At 38.4% G+C, this 22,864-nt stretch overlaps 1 protein-coding gene across 1 annotated transcript; it reads right to left on the reverse strand.

Annotated features, from left to right (window-relative positions):
- Positions 1 to 1,577: 1,577 nt before the first annotated feature.
- Positions 1,578 to 19,181, reverse strand: BIRC2 (baculoviral IAP repeat containing 2; the record flags this gene model as incomplete). The annotated part of the gene is made up of 8 exons (XM_084249682.1): positions 18,274 to 19,181; positions 18,089 to 18,188; positions 14,579 to 14,657; positions 13,966 to 14,014; positions 5,936 to 6,178; positions 2,076 to 2,330; positions 1,890 to 1,931; positions 1,578 to 1,771 (listed from the first exon to the last, which is right to left on the reverse strand). Exons 1-8 carry the CDS (start codon positions 19,109 to 19,111, stop codon positions 1,578 to 1,580), a joined length of 1,800 nt encoding a protein of 599 aa, XP_084105808.1. The 5' UTR covers positions 19,112 to 19,181.
- Positions 19,182 to 22,864: the final 3,683 nt, after the last annotated feature.

The raw sequence follows: 22,864 nt of genomic DNA on the forward strand, positions 1-22,864 counted from the left end.
ACAATCAAAATATATCCTCAGTTTTGGTGAATTCCAATATAAAGATGCTAGAAATTGGGTTTCTGTTTTGGCTTCTCACCTTCAATTACTGATGGCCATCTTCCTCTGGAATCTTCACAAGATCCTCTCAGGTCTGGATCTTTAATTCCTTTGCTAAGACATCAGTCATATTGGATTAGGGCTCATATGAGCTCATTTTACCTTAACTGCCTCTTGAAAACTTATCTCCAAATACATTTTGAGATAATGGGGATTAGGATTTCAATTTATTGAATGGGGCAGCGGGAATGGAACATATCTCAGCCTGTAACTCATCTCAATTGTTTAAAGAACAATTTTAAAACAACTGTTTAAAGAACATTATGCCTGGCACATCATAGATGATCCTCAATATATAATAGCTATTACTGAGGAGAATGAAAAATGAGAGAATATTTCCTAAAAAGATTTAGTTTCCACTACACATTCCTTCTACAATGGCAGGGAGAAATTTCCTCTCACTGCCATGAGGTCTTGCACCTGTATGTCTATTCATGTGATTATATAAATGCATTAGCACACCAGGACAGAAATAAAGAAACAAAGGCAAGAAGAGAGACTGAAGGATAGAGAGGTTTTCACTCTTTCCAGAGCATTTTCTAAAAAAAATTCTAGAGGACTTATGGGATAAGGAGAAAAATGAAGTTTCTAATATTAAACCTCCTTATTGCATTATCTTTAGAAGTCTTCCAGTGATCCCTGAGAAAGATCAAATATGACAGGGTCGAAAAAGGAGACACCGTTGCTGTATTCTGCCTCATCCCACAAACACCTGTGCAACAAGCCAACTGTACCATCTTTTGACAATACCAATGTATGTTTACCTAATTTTAAGAATTTTTTGATAATTTTATTTCTATAATATACAACTAGACAGTATTCATCTAAAGAAATCCTGATAAATCTCATTACTAAAAAAATTATTTTATGAATTTAATAGCTATAATGTAAGTGTTTGCAATGTAACTGGTACTATGGTTATGATTATTAGGTCATTTAATCCTTATAACCCCATAAAGATATATGGAAAATACTTTTTGAGGCAGGAGAAAAAGTTTTTGATGATTTCGTCTTTTTGAAGAACTTTATTAATATGTGTCTCACAAATCAGGGAAAAGCTTATTTGCCAGTAAGAGAAAAATTCTTTTTTTACAACACAAGTGAAAAACATCAAATAGATTTTGGCACCATAAGTCTGATAAACTCCAGAGTTGCTGAAGAGGTTTCAGGAAAAAAAAATCAAGTCACTTGTAAAATGGCACATAATAGTAATGAGACTATGCCTTAAATTTCTCCAACATTCACACATATACACAAATATAACTCATGAAACTTATATCTTTCCTTTCATATAAGGAGATTAGATTAAATATGACATATTAGACTATCTAATTTCTATTAAATAAGATTACTAGTACCAATCAGTGTGGAACACAAATGTTACTAACTAAAGAACCATTACCTCAGATGGCTTCAAAATACTCAAGTTTTTCAAAGGCTTTTATATAAACAGGCAAAACATATAACCTGTTTATCTTTTATGAAAGAAATGTACGAACCGTACCCTTAATTATACCCCTGCAAATAGGGCATTTTCTTAGAGAAGGGGCACATTCCTGGCAGACTACCAGATGACCACAAGGAATGAACACAATAGAAACTTCTTCGTCCATACACACTTTACAAGTTCTTTCTTCTTGCAACCTCCTCAACTGTTCCTCCAGTGACAGACCTAGTAACAAAATAAGAAAACCACTATGAAATTCAGTTTCTATTTTACCTCTCATTTAAAAAAAAACAAAAACAAAAAACAGATGCATTGTTGCTTTTAAGTCTTAATTTTGCTGTACCTGAAACATCTTCCGTTGGAACATACTTCATATTCTTTTCCACTAAGGAAAGAAAAACAAACACCATCATTCCACTCAAATAAAAGACTACTTTATATATAGAATATAGCTTGTCAATCGGATTTGTCAAACACAACAACAGGCATAATCCCAAGGATTTCCAAAGTAATATCACAAAAAACTCACCAAATAAGTTCTTAAACAATGTAGAGTCAATTTCTTTTAAACAGTTTTTGAAGATGTTGGCTGCTGCATTTCCTTTAACTAAAACTGTATCAATCAGTTCTCTTGCTTGTAAAGGTATCTGTGTTTTTTGTTTAATAACATCATGTTCCTGTTTATTAATTACATCAGCTTTTAAGAGGTGATCCAAAATAGGCAGCACACAAGTCAGCTGCTGAAAGAGTGCCATTCTATTCCTCCGAATTAACGACAAATCATCTTTATTAAAAAGAAAAGAGAGAATATCCATTAGATGTTAAGCTGCTCCGATTATAGTCACTAGCAATCCTACTAACAATTTAGGTACTTAATAAATAGGAGCAAAAAAAACTGGGATAAAATTACTTCTTTGCACTTTAATGGCTGTTATTTGGAATATTTTGAGATGACTTAGCTAAAGCATATTACTAGTAACACACAGGCGCTCTAGTCATGTCACTTTTAAAATCTATTACGTATCTCAGGACCAAGGTTTTCCATTGTTCTACTGAAAGCAGAGTGTTTTAGAGAATAGTAAAAAATGCCACCTCTGTGTTTTACTAATAGTACTTTTTTTTAAAGATATATTTTTATTTATTTATGCATACAAGAACTGGGGTGTAGGCCAGAGGTGTACAGGGTGAGTGGGGAGCAGAAACAGGCGGATCTACTGAAATACACTGCTGAGGGGAAGAGCAGGTGAAACAGGAGAGGTCTGCTTGCACCACGTGGGTTAGCTTCTTGGCTGGGGATCAAACTCAGGCCACAGTGGCTGGCAATACCATGATAGCACTGAGATTTTAACCCCTGTGCCACCAGGGAGTCCCAATATTGACTTCTTTTTGCATCAAATCGCTTCACTTTTACAGAACTTTCACATCCACTGTCTTATTTGATACAAAAACCCTGTCAATTAAGCAAGGCAGGTATGATTGCTACTCACTTTTCAGATAAGGAGACCAAGACTCAGAAAAGAGTAACTTGTCCAAGGTTGGACAGACTCAGTTACAGAGTCAGGGCTCCAGGATGAGTGTTTTTCCTCACACCATGCTGAAGCAGCAGCAGTGAGGTGAAGAGCTTTAGCTGTCTAGTCAGGACAGACCAAGATCCTACACCAGCCTTGCCCCTTACTAGCCATTCACCTCGTCTCCATCCACTTTAGCTTCCTCATTTCCTCATTTATAAAATACAGAGAATATTACCTTCCCCAAAGAACTGTGAGAATTAAATGACATCATATATCTATAAGTACCTAGCTCAATATCTGGCACATAGCTAGCTAGCTAGCACTATTATTTTATAAATGTCTAGGTTTATACCAATTGAAAAAACTGCCTATGAATCAGGCCTATTTTTTTAAAGTAATTTTTTTTCCTTTAACTCCAAATCACACACACACACACACACACACACACACACACGAGTTAAATTTACTGTATTGTGGTGTATGACCATGAATTCCAAGGTATTTTTCAAGGAGAGTCTTCTTTTGGCGTCCCAATCACCATAATATTTAATTGCCTGTTTCCAGCCTTAAGACATCTCTACCTTACAAGTTTAATGAGAAATAAGTCATAATACCAGAAGTCTATTTTCCTTACCCTTTACTATATTCTAGAAATGAACCGCCCTATTCACCTTAAATCCTCACCTCTGACCACAACAAATCCTACATTAATAATTCACCTCACTACTGGCAAATCTGTCGTTCGCTTTTTAAGATATCCACATCATTCCTAATTCAACCAGCACAAGAACTGTCTCCTGACTGCTCACTCCCCATTCTAGTTTGGATCCCAGGCAATATTTTAATGATCTTCTCTACAAGACCCTAAGCTTTGCCTCTCTATTCCTTATTGACCTCCTGTAGATTTTTCCATAATTTCAAATGCATATTATTATTCTCTGAGTATCTAGAAAGTCACCAAATTACGGTGACCAGATTCATGACAGTGGTTGCATCTCACCTCTTAACAATCCTGAAATCTTTTCACTCTCCTCAGGTCTTTCTTTCAATAAGCCCAAATCCATCACTTCCCAAATTCATCTACTTTTGATGTATTAGGGACTGTGCTAAACCATTTTTTTAATATAATAAATTTTATTTTTATATTCCCCATACAATTGCAACCCCCCCATTCTGACCCCAATCCCTCCCCTCCCACCACCCACCCCCCAAAAGTGTCTCTGGTTCATAGTTTTTTGTTGATTTTGATTTTCACTTTCTTATAGTTATTCATTTTCCTGGTCCCGTATTTAAGTTTTCTAGATTCCTGCTATGAGTGAGACCATCCGGTATTTTTCTTTTTCTTTCTGGCTTATTTCACTGAGCATGATCCCTTCCAGTGCCATCCATGTTGCTGCAAATTGCATGTGTTTATCTTTTTTGAATGCTGAGTAATATTCCATGGTATATATGTACCACCATTTTATTTGCAACATCTCATTTAATTTCTAGAGCAACTCTATGCAATTTGTACTATTATTATTCCCATTTCAATAGATAAGAAAGCCAAAATATGTTTTAAATCAGACTTTATACATTGTGCTATATGGCTACAGACTAAGGTTCTCTTAAACTATTTCTATCCTTATAAGCTTAAACAGAGAAAGTGCTTTCCTAACCCAAACACCCCAATTGACACACTTTAGACACAACCTTCACCTCTGAGAGCTCTTTTATGCACACTAGTCTGAATAGCTGCTTTACTAGCACCTTGAGAGTAAGTACCACAATAAGCACAGGAGTAACACAGGTGATCACGCTCAATACACACATGCTGAAAGAATGACAACTCCAAAGCCACGTGCTAGAGTCTGAGACATGCCACGTGAATAAATACCAAAGTCAGTTTCCTACTACCCTTGAGTTGGGCAGTGGCTTCTGATCAAGTACGAGGATTTCATAATCAATTCCAATTTTTGCATAAAGATCACTCAGCAAGAATTAGGGGGTCAAGGGCCTCCCCTGGTGGCGCAGAGGTTGAGCACTGGGCTGCAAGGCTCCCCAGCCACCAGCAAGGGTCCCACATGGCGCACAGACCTCTCCTGCTGCGCCAACTGCTCCCCTCAGCAGTGTGTTTCATCATTCTGCCTGTTCTGTTTCCCGCTCTGGCTCTGGTGAATTCTCTCACCCTCCCACACTTCTGATTGTACCCAGTGCTTGCATAAATAAATAAATAAATCTTCAAAAAAAAAAAAAAAAAAAAAAGAGGGCCTCCCCGATGGCGCAGCGGTTGAGCCCTGAGCACTGGTTGCGAAGCTGCCCGCAGCCTCTGCAGCGCCATTCAATTCCTGGCTGCTCCCCGACTGCCGGGTAGAGTCCCACATGGCACGCAGACCTCTCCTGCCGCCCGCTGCTCCCCTCAGCAGTGTACTTCGGTCCTTCTGCCTGCTCTGCTCCCCGCTCTGGCTCTGGTAAATTCTCTCACCTTCCCGCGCTTCTGACTGTACCCAGTGCTTGTATAAATAAATAAATAAATCTTAAAAAAAAAAAGATTTAGGGGGTCAAGCCCCATTCTAAAAATATTTGGAGACTAAAAAAGTCAAAATAGACCTACATTCAATACTAAACAATTTAAATTTGCGTTGTATGAAGAAAATATGCAACACAGCTAGGAAAAGAGTTATGACAACATCTTCTGTTTAACATAAATCAGGGAACCTTACTGAAAATAAACATACAGGAAAAAGCTGTAGTCAAAGTTCTAAAGGAGGTGTGTGCACTGCCCATGGTGGAAGAGAGAACAAGCTTCTTGGAGTGACTGGCGATGCCAGCAGCAATTGGTGGAAAGGTAAGGATGCTAACTGTGCATGACTATGCATGTGAACAACCCCCCAAATACCTGACGCCCTCTCTTCTGTTTGTCTTTCCTTCTCCTCTTCTCTTTTTTCATCTTCAGCATTAAGAAGGGCTGACACAATATCATTAACTGTTTTGTAATTCTCTCCAGTTGACAGGATTTTACTCTGAACTGTCTGCTTTACCAGACTTCTACTGAAGCCCATTTCCAGGGCAGCTTTAACCACGGGTGTGTTCATCATGACTGTGTCTTCTGCGTGGTTCTCACCAGGTCCAAAATGGATAACTATTTGAAAAGATATGCACAATGTTAAATTGCAAAAAATATGCAATTACATGAAAAAAAAAAGACTATGACACAATCTCTACTCCTCATGCTGGTATATCATGGTGACAGAGATGAGCCATATCAACAATCACGAAAGACTGAACTTAATAAGGATCAAATGACAGTATAACAATATGTGCTTTTTAAAAATGCCACATCCCGCTAACCTACACTAATAAGAAATTCACTTAGGACGGGGCTGAGGGACCTTTATCTGCCTAAAATTCCCAAATAATTCTAACATATAGTCACTTTTGCAAAACAATATGCAACACAAACTTAAAATTGAGAGATTATCTCGTTTCAGTCAGGAAAGTTAGGAAAATCAAAGACTTCGTGGAAAAGGTGGCACTGGAGTTTGGACATAAAGTATGGACAGGATCAGACAGTTGGCAGTTGGATACATGAAAGAGGATGGAAAAAGGATGGGAAATTAAGAAAAATGGAAGACTAGTTCACACAAAATGTTTAATGACATGGTAAAAATATATATGGTTGAAGAAGCAGTATGATTTTACATTGTGAAAAATGTGCTATAGAAAGCAGTATAAAGTGATTAAAACAAGCAGGACAATTTATATAGAGTGAATGTCAGCTGAGATGGCACTTATGTGAAAACTACAAAAAGACATTACTCGTCAAGACACTTTACTGCCATCTGCTGGAAAAATGTTATAAGCATATAAATGTACAATGGCTACAATGTGTATTAGGTTCCCTTGATCAAACACATGCAGAAATCCTGTAACAAACCAAAGACTTGAATGATAGAAGAGATAAGGAGGAAGTTTATATTTTATTCTGAGTTTGTTACAATAACCATGGCAGACCCATTAACAATACTGTAACCAGAGTTAATTCTATCAGGCAGGGGAAATGAGGAAACCAGTCAGCAAATGAAGAGGTATTTGCTCCTTCAAGTGGACAGATACGGCAAGGCTACAGTTATGAGGCAAATATGACACACCATCAAAGGAAACTAATAAAGTTCCAGGAACCAATTCCAAAGAGAGAGAGAGAGAGAGAGATCTTCAAACTGCCCAATGACAAACTGAAAATAATCATCTTAAAAGAAACTCAATGAAATTCAAGAGTAAAAATGACAATCTGAGAAAACATTGCAGGAACAAATTCAGAAGTTTAATTTAAAAAAAAAAAAAGGTAAGTTTTTTTTAAAGAGCATAACAAGGGCCTCCCTGGTGATGCAAGGGGTTAAGACACAACCTCTGAAGCTGAGCACAGCCGCTGCAGCCCAAGTTTGATGCCCGGCCAGGGAGCAACCCATGTGGCGCAGCAGACCTCTCCTGACTCGCCCACTGCTCCCCTCAGCAGTGTATTTCAGTCGATCTGCCTGTTCTGTTCTCCACTGTTTCTGGTGAATCTTCTCACCCTCTACATCTCTGGCCTGTACCACAGTTCTTGTATGCATAAATAAATAAATCTTTACAAAAGGGCCTCCCTGGTGGCGCAGCGGTTAAGCGCTGGGCTGTGAAGCTGCCCACAGCCTCTTCAGCATCGGTTCAATCCCTGGGCGCTGGCGAGGGTCCCACATGACGCACACACCTCTCCTGTTGCGCCCACTGCTCCCCTCAGGAGTGTATTTCGTCGTTCTGCCTGTTCTGTTCCCCACTCTGGCTCTGGTGAATTCTCTCACCCTCCCGCGCTTCTGACTGTACCCAGTGCTTGTATAAATAAATAAATCTTAAAAAAAAAAATTTTAAAAAATAATAAATCTTTACAAAAAATAAGTAAAAGAGCATAACAAAAGACCTGGAGTTGAAGAACATGACAGAACTAAGAAATTCAACAGGGTTTCAACAACAGAATAATCAATGAACTCAAAGACAGGTCATTTTAAGTTAGCCAGTGAGAGAAAATAAAGAACGAAAAAGAGTGAAGCAAGCATATGTGAATAATGGGACACCATCAAGAAAAGAGACATTTGGGGTTTTAATTAACAAATAAACAAACAAACAAACAAGGAATAGTGTTGATGAGGCTACAGAGAAAAGGGAACCCTTGTACACTGTTGATGGGAATGTAAACTGGTGCAGCTGCTGTGAAAAACATCATGGAGAATTTTCTTTTCCTACCAGAATACTATGAAACTAGGAATCAGTAACAGAAAGAAAACTGAAAACAATTACGAATATGGGGGAAATTAAACAATGCATTTCTAAATAACCTCAGGGTCAAAGAAGAAATCAAGAGGAATAAAAAAAAAATCTTAAGAAGCAAAAATGAACACACAATGTAACAAACTTAGGGGGTAGAGCAATAGCACTTGTAAGAGGGAAGTTTATGGTGATAAATATCTGTATAAAGAATAAAGGAAGGTTTCAAATAAACAACCTAACTTTACAACTCAGGAAATTAGAGAAAGAAAAATCTATGGCCAATGTTAATAGAAGCAAGAAAATAAAGATTAAGGCCAAAATAAATGATTTGCAGACAAAAGCCAAAAAAATAAAATCAATGATAATCTTTTGAAAAGACAAATTCGACAAACCTTTAACAAGATTAACCAAGAGGAGACACAAACATAATTATCAATGAAAAAAGAACCATTATAAATGACACAACAGAAATGCAAAGAATCAAGAGACCACTATGACCAATTATACTCTAGCAAACTGGGTAATATAGGTGAAATGGATAAATTTCTAGAAACATACAACCTACCAAGACTGAATCACAAATAGAAATCAGATCAGTAACTAAAATGACAGTTATCAAAAAACTCCAAAGAAAAGTCAAAGAAAAGTCAAGAACCAGATGATTTCACTGGTGAATTCCACCAATTTAAAGAATTACTACCAATATTCTTCAAACTCTCTCAAATTACTGAAAAGGTTAACAAATTGAAATTCATTTACTAACAGAAAACCATAGGCCAATATCCAAAATGAATATAGATTAAAAAATTCTCAACAAAATATCAGCAAATTTAATTGAACGTTAAAAGGATCATATACCATGATCAAGGATCCTTGCCTAGGATATAAGGATGCTTTAAATACACAAATCGGTAAATGTGACACATAATATTAGAGTTGGAAAAATATATCATGATCCTCTTAATAGATGCAGAAAAAAAATGTATGAGAAAATTCAACATATTTTCATAATAAAAGTTCTCCAAAAATTGGGTAAAGAAAAATATACTTCAATGAAGGTAAGGTCATGTATGACAAACTCACAGCTGAATTCATATTCAAATGAAAAAAAAGAGGACATCAAAATAAAAAAGTAAAAGTCTCTGTTTGATAGGACATGATTTATATACAGAAAACCTTAATGACTCCACCAAAAAGACTGTTCAAACCTATAAATGAAATCAGTAAAATTTTCAGGATAAAAAAAAATTTCACATACAAAATCAGTTCAGTATACACTAATGAAAAAATATCTGAAAAAGAAATAAAGGAAAAAATCCCATATACTACAGCACCAAAAACAATAAAATACAGCCAATTACATACCTTAATTTTAAAAAAATACTTGAGAAAAAATTTAACCAAGGAGGAAAAGGAAATGTACACTGAAAACTGTAAGATATTGATGAAAGTAAGGCACAAATAAATGGAAAGACACCCATGTATGAGAACAAATAATATTCTTAAAATATACATATCATCCAAAGTCATCTGTAGATTCAATGTTAATTCTATCAAAATTCCAATAGCATATTTCACAGAAATAGAAAAAATAATTCTAAAATTCATATGGAAATAAAGAATAGCCAAAGAAATCATCAGAAAAGGGCCGCCCTAGCAGACTAGTGATTAAGTAAGTCTCAGCACTATCACCTCTATGGTCTAGTTCCATACCCTGCCAGGAAGCTAACCCACATGGCGCAGCAGACCTCTCCTGTTTTGCCCTGCTGCTTCTCTTAGCAACGTATTTCAGTTAATCTGCCTGTTCTGCTCCCCACTCTGTCTCTGGTGAATCCTCTTACTTCTATGCCCCTTCCTCACCCCTCGGCACCTCTGGCCTATACCCAATTCTTCTATGAAAAAATAAATAAAATTAAAAAAAAAAAGAAAATCATCAGAAAAAAAGACTAAAGCTGGAGGTATCATACTTCCCAACTTCAAACTATACTTTTTCCAAAAAAAGACACTACAAAGTTATAGAAACAGGAGAATACAGACTTGACATAAAAGTTAATACACAGCCCAATGGAACAGAATCAAGAGTCCAGAAATAGATGTATATAAAAGCAACTAATATTTGACAAGAGAGCCAAGAATACTCAAGAAAAGAAAATCTTTCAGTAGAAGATGGTAGGAAATATTCACACACCGAAGAATAAAACTGGATACCTACCGTACAGGACTCACAAAAATTACTCAAAATGGATTAAATATTTCAATGTAAGACCTGAAAATGTAAAACTCCTATAAGAAAACACAGAAAAAGAAAGTCCTTGACCCTGCCCTTGGAAATGATTTTTTTCCAACATGACACCAAAAGGACAAGCAACAAAAGCAAAAACAAAAACAAGTCAAAAGGGAAAACATCAAACTGAAAGTTCTATATAGTAAAAGAAACAAACAACAAAACGAAGAGTCAACCTACAAAATGGAAGAAAGTATTAGGAAACCATTTATCAGATAAGTGGTTAATACTAAAATCTGAAAGGAACTCATAAATTCAACAGCAAAAATATAACCAATCCAATTAAAATTAAGCTGATAATACAAATGAGTCACTGGGGGAGGGGGGAGGGCTGTGAGGGAGAGGAGGCTAAGTGAGGGAGAGGAAGATGTGTAAGAAAGAGCACACTGTACCATAGTGGAGGACTATGGGTGCTCTGATGGTGGGAGAGCTACAGTGACCACACCTGAGGGGAAAAATTCTATACTGCCAGAAAAATGTGAAACAATGCTACTTTATTTAAAAAATAACTTTTTAAATAAAAGTTATTTAAAAAATAACTTTTTAAATAAAGTGGAAAAGGAACTGAATGGAAATTTTTCCAAAGACGACATGAAAAAAATGTTCAACATCATGATCATCAAGGAAATGTAGAACAAAACCACAATGAGATATCTCACCACTGTTAAAATGACTATTATATAGACAAGAGATATATGTTGATGATGACATGGAGCAAAGGGAACGCTTGTGCACTCTAGGTAGAAATATAAACTGATGGAACCAGTATGAAAAAAGTACAGACAGTGCTAAGAAAATTAAACAGAACTATCTTATGATTCAGCACCCCCCCCTTTCTGTGTATATACCAAAAGGAAATGTATGTTCACTGCAGCAGTATTCACTATAGTATTCACTATATTCACATGAAAGAATCAATCTCTAAGTGTTCATCAACATATAAAAAAAATGAGGTTTTATGTATCTGTGGTGAACTACTAGTTATAAAAAGGGAAATCTTACCATTTGCAACAACATGGATGGAATTTATCAGTAAGCTCTGGTAATCTAACATACATAATGACTATAACTATACTGTTACATACTAAGAGTAAGCCTAAATATTCTCACTACCTAAAAAAATTCTCACTCTAATTATAAGAGGTGACAAATCTATTAACCTATGTGGTAACTGTTTCATAAAACGTTTATCAAACTATGTCACTGTATACCTCAAACTTACACAATGTCACATGTCAATTATATCTCCATAAAGCTTGGGGGTAGGGGGATGAAGCACTCAACATTTTCAAATGCTGCTAAGAGATGAAGTGGTAGATTTTCTGAAACAAAAATACTTTTTTTTTTAAAGATTTATTTATCTATTATTTATACAAGCACTGGGTACAGTCAGAAGCGCAGGAGGGTGAGAGAATTCACCAGAGCCAGAGTGGGGAGCAGAGCAGGCAGAAGGACCGAAGTACACTGCTGAGGGGAGCAGCAGGCGGCAGGAGAGGTCTGCGCGCCATGTGGGACCCTCCTACGGTGGCCGGGGAGCAGCAGGGGATCGAACCGGCGCTGCAAAGGCTGCGGGCAGCTTCGCAACCCAGCGCTCAACCGCTGTGCCACCGGGAAAACCAAAAAAATACTTTTTTTTTTAAAAGATTTATTTATGCATAGAAAAATTGGGGCCAGAAGTGCAAGGCGTGAAAGGATTCACAAGAGACAGAGTGGGGAGCAGAACAGGCAGATTTACTGAAATGCACTGCTAAGGGAAGCAGTGGGCAAGACAGGAGAGGTCTGCTGTACCATATGTGGGTTAGCTCCCTCGCTGGGGATCAAACTCAGACTGTAGTGGTAATAGTGCTGAGACTTACCCTTAGGCCATCAGGGAGGCCCCAAACAAGAACAGCTGTTGTTAGAAGTTGTTTAAGAATTAAAGGTGAAGAAGAGAGTAAGCACAGATCAATCCTTCTAGGCATTTTGTTGTAAAGGGAAGCAGAAAAATGAGACACAGATGAATGGGGATATAGATTTAAGGAAAGGTTTTCTTAGCATTGAATATACTATGTATGTAAAATAAATGATTCAGGGGTGATCAAAAAATGGTGAGAGAGAGAAAGGGTTGATCAATGCCAATGCGAAGTCTTAAGCAGGGGATGCAATTCAGAGGCAGCGGTCAAGTGAAAGAGTTGGTCTCAGATAAGGGCAAGGGCAATGCATCCTTTATAAAATAACAAGCAATATTGTTGGCACAATGGTGGGAAAATGAAGTACTCTTTTGATTGTTTTTACTTTCTCAATATAGTTAATGAGCTAAGAATAAGGCAGGAAAGAGCCCTGGAAACTTGTAAAAGAGAAAATGTGAGTCATTTGTTAGACTGATAAAGCGATTTTATTAGAGCAATGTAGTAAGGATGACTGGAGGGCAGCTCTGTGATCAGAAAACTGAGGTTTTAAGTTTAGAATTAGAACAGTCAGTACTGGGCCTCCCCTGGTGGCATAGCAGTTGAGCACGGGGCTGTGAAGCTGCCCGCAGCCTCTGCAGCGCCAGTTCGATCCCAGCCACCGGTCAGAGTCCCACATGGCGCACAGACCTCTCCTGCTGTGCCCGCTGCTCCCCTCAGCAGTGTATTTCGTCAATCTGCCTGTTCTGTTCCCCGCTCTGGCGAATTCTCTCAGCCTCCCACGCTTCTGACTGTACCCAGTGCTTATATAAATAAATAAATCTTTAAAAAAAAAAAAAAATCAAGTGAATTCCATTAAAAAAAAAAAAAAGTCAGTACTTCTAGCCTCCCCAGCTCTATTACACAGGTGATAGTTGTCATGTACCCACGTAACTCTTTTCCAAGTCAAATACCAACATATCCTTAACAATCCTCCTTAGATATGGTTTCTCGAATTCTTATACACCTCAGTCACCTTTTTCTGGTTCTGCTACAAATCTGCTATTATTTATTTGAAAGTGCATGGCAACAAGAGAAAACCCCTCTCTATATGTGTTACTACCTTCACTATTCTGGACACCATAGCTACATTGTTATGTACATGAATGAAATGCCAGATGTGGCTAAAATTAAGTTCTCATCAGAAGATTAACTTCCTACCCTGGCATTAAAATACCAAACATCTATTTGGCCCAATTCTCAAATAATATGTGAACTGTGCATTTTCAAACATGCGAGCTTATAGCAAATTTTTCCTCTTTAGAGGGCTTATTATTTACAGCTCATTTAGATTTTTTTGAGCTATTTATTATGGCTGCTTTTCTTACACTTGTTTCTAGTCACCCCAGCTGGAATGTCAGCATTATAAGAGTAATTTACATCCTTTCATTCTTATTATGTAAAATATTCCATACATACTTGGTGGATCAGCATTTTCTTCTCCAGGAGTATCTGAAGTTGACAACAACTATGAAACAGGAGAAAGGTAGTAAAATCATAAACCTCAAGCTATCTCAGCAGGGCAACATTAAAGTAAGTTTACCTTAAGTAATGTTCATAATCTAAAAAACAAAGTAAGTTGTATACTTCATTTTGCATTGGTTTATCTTAACACAAAAATTTCCTTGAATTTCACCTACTTTTAAAATTGAAATTTAAGTATTTCCCTAGTTTCAAAAAAGTAGAAGAAAGTACTAATGGCTTCTCATTCCATTCAGAAAGTTGTAGATGTTCAAAACTCTAAAAAGTTACTTTTTGTACTTTTTGTTTGATTTTCTGGAAAAGATGGAATACAGTAAAGATATTCCTCTAACCCCACCACATACTTGCACAGTGGCAGTTGAGTTTTCAAAAATCAAGAAACAAAGAAAAATCTTGTTTGAAAAGCTCTGAACAAAAAAAGGTAGTTATAAAATTCAAATGAAAGGTGTCACTAATATGGAGTAAAAGGAAAGCAAATAAAATATCTTCTTCCCACAATAATAACTTATCATTCAGGAGACTTCAATGTTGCCAATAAGAATACATTTACCTGTTCAAGCAGATGAGGATATCTAGCTTGAATCTCATCAACATACTCCTGTCCTTTCATTCGTATCAAGAATTCACACCTGAAATAGCAAAGGAAAATTGGTTTTAAACCACTAATGCAAAGAAATGTAAAGAAAAATGGCATTCGAACTCTGTACCCAATGGTATAAACATTTTACAGCACAATCATGTACACATACCAAACAGAAACAAATCTCTCACGAAATAGGTACAGTCTTGGTATGTGTTGATGCATTTTTACATTTTCCATATATTTCCATTAACACAGTAACAAAAAAGCCTGGACCTATGAAAGAACAAAAGCTGAGACCTGAAAAATGTTGTTCTAGGCATACACTTTGGGGACTTAACATTATCAGAAACAGTAATTCAATATTCCTAAAATGGGATCCTTCACAGAACTGTTCATCTTTCTCCACTGTCCATTCCTCTATTATATTTGAAGTGCAAAATCTCTCTTTAAAAAATAGAATCAAGTATTTATATGATATAGAATCAAGTATATATATGATATGAAGTGTTCCCGGAGTATTTGTTTGCAAGCTACTAAGTCTTCCCAAAGATGTTCCAGAAAATTCACAGTATATGTTTCCATCAAATTTGTTAACAACAAATGGTAGTAGACACCTAGTTTTCCACTTGCAAAAAAACAAATGGCATTCAACCTATGCTCACACTATATACAAAAATAAACTAAAATTGAAACCTATACCCCAATGTAGACCTAAAACAATAAAACTTCTAGAAGAGAAAAATCTCCTTAAGATTTCTTACATGAGACCAACAGCATAATCCATAAAAGATAAAATTGATAAACTGAGATGAAAATTTAAGATTTCTATTCATCAAAAGATACTATTAAGGGGCCTCCCTGGTGGCACAGGGGTTAAAGACAGCGCTATCAAGCGATTGCCAGCCACTGCAGCATGAGTTCGATCCCCGGCTGTCCACTACTCCCCTCAGTAGTGCATTTCAGTAGATATACCTGTTCTGCTCCCTACTCTCTCTGGTGAATCCTCTCATCTTCCCACACTTCTGGCTTACAACACAGTTCTTGTATGCAGAAATAAATAAATCTTTAAAAAGATATTAAGAAAATGAAAAGCAATGGACTGAAAGTTCACTAAACTCAGCTAAATAAGAAACTGTATCCAGAATGTGTTAAGAGCTCTCAAAAGTTATTAAAAATGGTCAAAAGATTTGAACAGACACTTCACCAATGATGTACAGATAGGAAACAAGCAAATAAGATGCTCACCATTATTTGTTAAGGACATACTGATTCAGACCACAATTAAAAACCACCACAAACCTATCAGAAAGGCTAACCTCAAAAAGATTGACAATTCCAAGTGCTGAGGATGTCAGAAAATAATTTGGCAGTTTCTCATAAATTTTAAACAAAACTTGCCATATAACCCACCAATCCCACTTGAAGTATTCACCCAAGCAAAATGAAAACAGATGTCCACACAATGTTCAATGTTTCCAGTGACTTTATTCATTATGGCTCCATGCTGGTAACATGCCAGTGTCCTTCACCTGGTAAATGGGCTATTAGTAGAGATTACAGAAGCAAGCTCAACACTTGTTTCTCACCTCAATATCACAACTAGCTATCACTGTGTTCTTTCTCAGTACACAACTATGTATTTATTTTGGAACTGGTTTATACTGATAATGATTAAAGAAACGAAGCATGATGAACCCGGGCTGGCCCAAATTTCCCCCTTCTTCAATAAATTCTATTAGGACAAAGATTTTTGTCTCTTACTTGCTGACATATCCCAGCAATGAAATAGAATCCAGTAGAAACCCAAATATTTGATAAATGAATTGTGTTAAAATGTAATGATAACAATTATTCAGTTTAGTTTTTCATCTACTGAGGTTAAAGATTATCCACAACTGAAATTTGTTGCTTTAGGAAGTGTTTTTTATAGAAGCATCCCAGACCTTTCCCCCCATTTAACTATCTAAAACAAAATACAAACTACAACAATAAATCAAGATTTATTGGTTTTGCTTTATAGAGGACAAAATGTGACAACTCATACACTAGAGTTAGATATGATTTTGTCTTTTTAATACCATATTAATTCTGTGTCAAATTATATGTAATTACCGAAAGTGAGCTATAAATGTCATTTAAAATTCTAACAATAAAATGCTTTCCCTAAATAAGAAAACAAAATGTCACTTTTAAGCATCAGAAAGTCATTTTTATGTTGGTATATTTTGGATCTTAAAGATGTAATTCAAAAATGTCTTTTAACAATATCCTGAATCATAATAAAATATTACTTCAAATTTATCATGGAATAACAAAAAAAGGATTTTTTAATTTCCTAAGGGGTTCAAGAGATTCCTCATTATTGTGAAAGGCACTAACAGTGAAAGTATTGTCTATATCATATAATCCCACTTAAATGAGATACCCACAGTAGGGAAAATGCCAAGAAAGTAGAAAGGTGGCTGTCAGGGACTGGAGGAGGAACAAATGCAGAATTAGTATAATGAGTACAAGTTTCAGTTTGAGAGGGCGAAAATGATCTGGAAATGAACAGTAGTAATAAATGAGGAAAAAAGTGAATATACTTAATGCCACAGAACCGTATACTTAAAAATAGTTAAGGGCCTCCCCTGGTGACGCAGCGGTGAGCGCTGGGCTGCGAGGCTGCCCGCAGCCTCTGCAGTGCCGGTTCATTCCCCGGCCACCGGGGAGGGTCCCACAAAAAAAAATATATATATATATGTATATATATAGTTAAAATGATAAACTTTGTTATGTGTACTTTGTCACAATTTTTTTTAAAAAGTTACCTACTTCAACACCCTCATTTACCAGATGAGGTTCAAAGAAATTGCATGATTTACCCAATTTCACCTAGTTATTTAATAACAAAGAAAGAATTAATTTCTAATCATATTTTCAGTAACAACACTGCCTCTAAATTCTTCACAGGCCGTAGCAAAGATAAGAGATACTGTTAGAGACAGAGTGACTAAACGAAAATAAATGACTTATCACAAGATCGTTGTATAGGAAAAATTTACAATTATAATCAAACCTAATGAAATGTTTCTATATGCATTTTCACGTCTTATTTCTACATCTATTTTACAGCCTTACTTTCTTTTTCCTTTCTTGCCTTTTTCTGGTTTATGTCCCTTTTGGGTTCTATTTTATGTATCTTTTAATTCTCAAGTCTTCTTTAAAGAAAAATGAGATATATAAATGAAATGTATGACCACAATTATGAGTAATCAAAATTAAGCTAAATTATATCCTGAATCCATGGCTTATGAGAACGACATAAGGCATTCTACATTTTTTTCATCAAAATAAAGTTAAAACGTGGTGTTTTAAAAGGTTAATTTCCAGTGGTATAAGAGAAAGCTTTGTTATACCAAAATCTAAACAATCATGCAAGCATGCCTACTTCTTTTAAGCAGACTTCTGTGTGGGAATACTTTCCAAAATAATTACCTTGGAAACCACTTGGCATGTTCCATCCACGGATCATCTCCAGATTCCCAACACCTCAGTCCACCATCACAGCAAAAGCATTTGACATCATCATTACGACCTAAAGAAAACAATACACACCAGTTCTAGTATGTACATCGAAATGAACCGGATAAAATGTACTGCTGTGTTAGTGTGCTTCTTACCCACACAATAGAAGCCAGCACTTGCAAGTTGTTCAGGCCGAACTGGAACACTAGATGGCCAGTAGGTAAATGTTCTCAGTCGAGCTGTATGTGTTTGCATGCTCAAATTTGAAATGCTAAATCTTAGCGCTCCTGGAGAATTTTCCAGAAATGGACAATTGGGGAAATGTCTCCGGTGTTCTGACATAGCATCATCTTTTGGTTCCCAGTTGCTCAGCGTCCCACCACAGGCAAAACAGGCAACCCTATCTCCAGGCCCTAGATAATAAAATCCTGCTTTGGCCAATTCTGATGGTGACAAAAAAGTTAATGGCCACATATGATAAGTAAGAAATCTGGCTTCTTCGGTACTCATAGCATAACTGTAGGGGTTGGTCCTCACTGGGGAGAAGTCTTCAACTGTTCTAGAATTAATAGGGTTTAGTGAAAGATTGGAGTAAGAACCACTAGATGAGCTACTGTGTTCCAACGTGGGAGATAATGAATGTGCAGAATTGGTTCTCACTAGAGAATTATTCTTCTTAGAGGTGAATTCCAGATTAGTAACAGAAAGCAGATTCTGAATAAAGCTACAACTAGGATATAACTGTTTATGCTTTTCAATTGGATTGTCTCCTTGTTTCCAGTTATCCAGCATCAGGCCACAACAGAAGCATTTGACCTTGTCAATCACACCAGTGTAATAAAAACCTGCACGAGCAAGACTCCTTTCTGAGACAGGAACTCCAGCAGGAAAAGCTGAATATGTAGACATTCTGTAGAGTTCACATGAAAAGTCGTATTTCATTTTCTGTTTGTTGTCATTTGTCCAATTTGACAAGACTGTGCTATCTTCCATTATAGTCTTAATTTTTTGACACGAAGAACCTATGACAAGTCTTTGGGAGGTAGTTTTTGTGCATGAGTGATTTTACTTCTTGACAGCTAAAAAACTTCACATGAAATTTCTCATTTCTTCACACTAGATTTTAACCACAAAACAGAATCAAATGATAGGCTCCTACTTAAGTAAAACTTACTACATCTACTTTTTCTGGATTCATGCTGCAGTTTACACTCAGGTGGGATCAATCTCTCTCCTAAAATACCAAGATAGTATTTCGTATTCTTTGGGATTATAGTTAAGTCTTCTAGGTAACTCAAGTGCCTGGTTTGTCATATATTGGTCTAATCCTATCCTAATGGCTCAAAAGAAGTTTGTGTATTTGAAAAAGGTTTGTAATCCCTTTGTAATTTTAAAGCTTTAAAATTCTAAAGGATGATAAAATACCTAAATTGTGCCTTTGCTTTTGGTTACAAACTACAGATATTAGACTAATTACTCATTATGCTGCAAGAAAAAATGTATAGGCAGGCTTCTTTCTCTATAAGCACTTGATATGAAAAAGTATCTTGTTTTACACTAGTAAACAAGAATTAGTGTTCAGAGGGTCACATTGCCTACAGGCTAATTTCACACAGCTTATTATCATCTACTTAAGTGGGTTACACCAGCTTCAGTTAACAACCTCTGAGGATGTTAACACAAGACCCACAAGCTTTGTTGAACTAAATGGCTGTTATACTACATCAAATGAATTTTAAAGTTCACAAACTGCTAACTCTTCCATTTTTCTTAAGTATTTACCTGTTTCCATTTCCTACAGCACCATTATGTTGTCTTTCTTCCAAACTTTGCATACCACTTTATTATACTTGATGGATGGAAGCTATTATCTCCATAAACTAGTAAACCATAAAAGCTGCACAGCAGAAACTTTTGCTGCATTTGAAAATTAAATAACCTATCTTTTACTTGAGGATCACAGACCTCTATTATTCATTTTACAATGAAAGCACGAGCAATTTGTCAAACTACTGCTTGACCTGTCTAATGCTATCACAAATAGCTAACAAAATATTGTATTACCAACAGGATTACAGCTTATGCATAATGTAGCAGTACTAGCCTTCTTTCTGAAAACCCTTCAAACTTTAACAATATACTTCATACACAAAATTACACTCCACAGAATCAAACTATATCCCTTTATAAAGTTTCTGGGTGTCCAAGTTGGGATTTATTACTGGGGAGATGGAAGGAGAGTGGGTGAAAGGAAAAAAGCAGACTCTTCAGGGCTGCAGATCTGAAAAGAAAAAAAAAAAAAGCTGTAGTTCAGTTTACTCGATAAAATACGATTTACACTTTAGAAAAACACATCTTAATTCCAGCAACTTGTAACCCAAACTTTCTAACTGGGAAAGCTAAAATAAAAAAGTTAAAACTAAAACAAATAGAGTCTATCACCTGAGTGCTAAATACACAGTCTTAAATGTACAAGTTTTATAGACAATGGACATTTCCACATAGGAAAATGTTTTGTCCTTGGGTTCTTGCCCCTTTTTGGTGGCAACTTTTAATAGTTTAAGGAGAATATCTCTGGGAGTTTGCGAGAGGCAAAGGAGGGCAGGAGACACTACACCCCATCCGCAACTGCACAGAATTAACTAATTTTGTTAATATCCAATCTCTTTAGGACGAAGCACCGGCCAGAATGAGTAAAACGCATCAGCATTTAGTAACCAGCTTCTTAACCTCTAACAGTCCTCCCGCGTCGCCACAGAAAGCAACTGGGAACAACGCAGGCCGGGGTTTGTGCAACACTGGCCTCGAGCACGAACGTTTTCCTTCCACCAGGATTTGGCAATCCGCGTCCGTCACGGATCGATTTGTATCTACGAGCGACGCCCCCGCGGAGTTTGCTTTGTGCGGAGCCGCAGCTGCACCGCGGCGTGGCTTCCAAGAAGTAACGCCCTGGACCGTTTTTTCACACCTGTAAGCGTTTTACCGTCCGAGCGCAGCTGCGCGTGGGCACCCGTACCGCCCGCGGGGCGCGAACAGCGAGGTGCCCCCGCGTCCCGACTCTTGTCCCCACGGACGGCCCAAAGGCGGGGGGCCCGGGGGGAGAGATGCGGCCGCCCCGCCGCGGGCCCGCGTCCACCAGGGCTGAACGCCGAGGCCGAAGCTGAAACCCAGCCGGACGCCCAGAGCCCCTGGAGCCCAGGCCGGGAAGCGGTCAGCTCCCAAAACGGCCCCGGACGGTGACTGTGGAACCCGCGGCCCCGAGCCGTTTCCGCTGGCGCGCCGCGCCCTCCCTCGCGCCGCCGGCCCGGGACGCGGCGCACTCACCGCAGAGCCGGCGCAGCCCACACGAGCGGCCGGGGTTCCGGCGCAGCCGGGAGCAGCGGCGCCGACCGGGGTCCCACGCTCCGCCGGCCCCCGCCCCGCCGCGTCCACGCAGACGCACAGTGACGTCAGCGCGCCGGGCCTAGGTCGCCTCATCCGCGCGGCGCCGGGGAGTCTGCGGCCGCCGAACGGGAGGGGGCGGCGGTCGGAGCCCTTGGAGCGAGTCTTCCTGAGCCCCTCACGCCCCCGAGGGGAGGCTGCGGACCCGTCGCGGCTGCTCTGCGGAGTCGCCAGGCCTCACCCCCCGGGCCCGGCCTCACACCTCACCCCCCCCCCCCGGGCCCGCCCTCCCGGCGGAGCTGACTGTGCGGAGAAGGCGGCGCCGCGCCGGCGTTTTTGTTTCAATAATCAACAGCTGGGGCCGTTTTTCAAAGGCTCGCGGCCTCCGCTGCTGGGGCCGTTTTGGGGCCGAGCGCGGCTGCGTGGCCCCGACGCGCCCCGGCTGGGCGGGGGCTGGAGGAAGGGGCGTGGGAAAGTCGGCCTGCGTCAGAGGATTCATTTGAAGGCTCGATTTTATCATCCTCTAAGGAGGGTGCGGATTCCAGCGTCAACTCTTGTGTCTAACTTTGGGGGGTTTGTTCTGGAGATAAAGGCACTAATGAGTGTGTTGGTGGCCAGCAGGCATCACTGGGAATGTGGACGGGGGTCTCAGGCCAAACCTCACCCCTCGTTTTTTCCTAACGTGGCTAAAACAACTCTCCACTCTTGTGCGTTGTATTTGATCGTAATGAACCACAGACAAGCCCCCCTATCGATGGCATTTTTCGGAGTTAACTGACCGAAAGATTATACATTCAAAAATCTCGTTTTTAGTAATCGTGGACATTTTGTCTTCCCGCGGCTACTGCCCGGAGCTGTGTGACCTGCGGTAAATATTTGTTGTATTGCGGCGAAGACACTTTGTCAATGAAATCAGATATTTGCTTCTCTCGGGGGAACTCCAGGGGGCAAACATTTCAAAAACTTCCAAATAACAAGCCACTTAATTAGGCAGCCAGGGGAATTCCAGGACCCTGAACCATTTCCCATTTCCTGCCACTGTCATTTCTGTGCGCCAGTCAGCCACAGAACTGGAGGGCTTGGGTTGTAAGGTGAGGAATAAAAAGAAAGTATTTGCAGCCATTTGTGATACAGAGAAAAATGCCAAGGCTCCCAATGACTAAACACTTCCAAATATGCACATGTGTCTCAGTACTGGTTCAGTATTGAGTTCAAGACACGATTTCTCGGAAAGTTACAGAACTTCCCTTATGTATGTGGGAAAATGTATAGGTCAAGTGTACATAGCAAGAATGGTTCATTTTGAATTCAAGATCATTCTTTTTCAGTTTTTGTCCTGACCAAAAAAGTAAGATAATGAATATA

This window comes from Talpa europaea (genome assembly GCF_964194135.1).
Source record: "Talpa europaea genome assembly, chromosome: 12".
Lineage (NCBI taxonomy): Eukaryota > Metazoa > Chordata > Mammalia > Eulipotyphla > Talpidae > Talpa > Talpa europaea.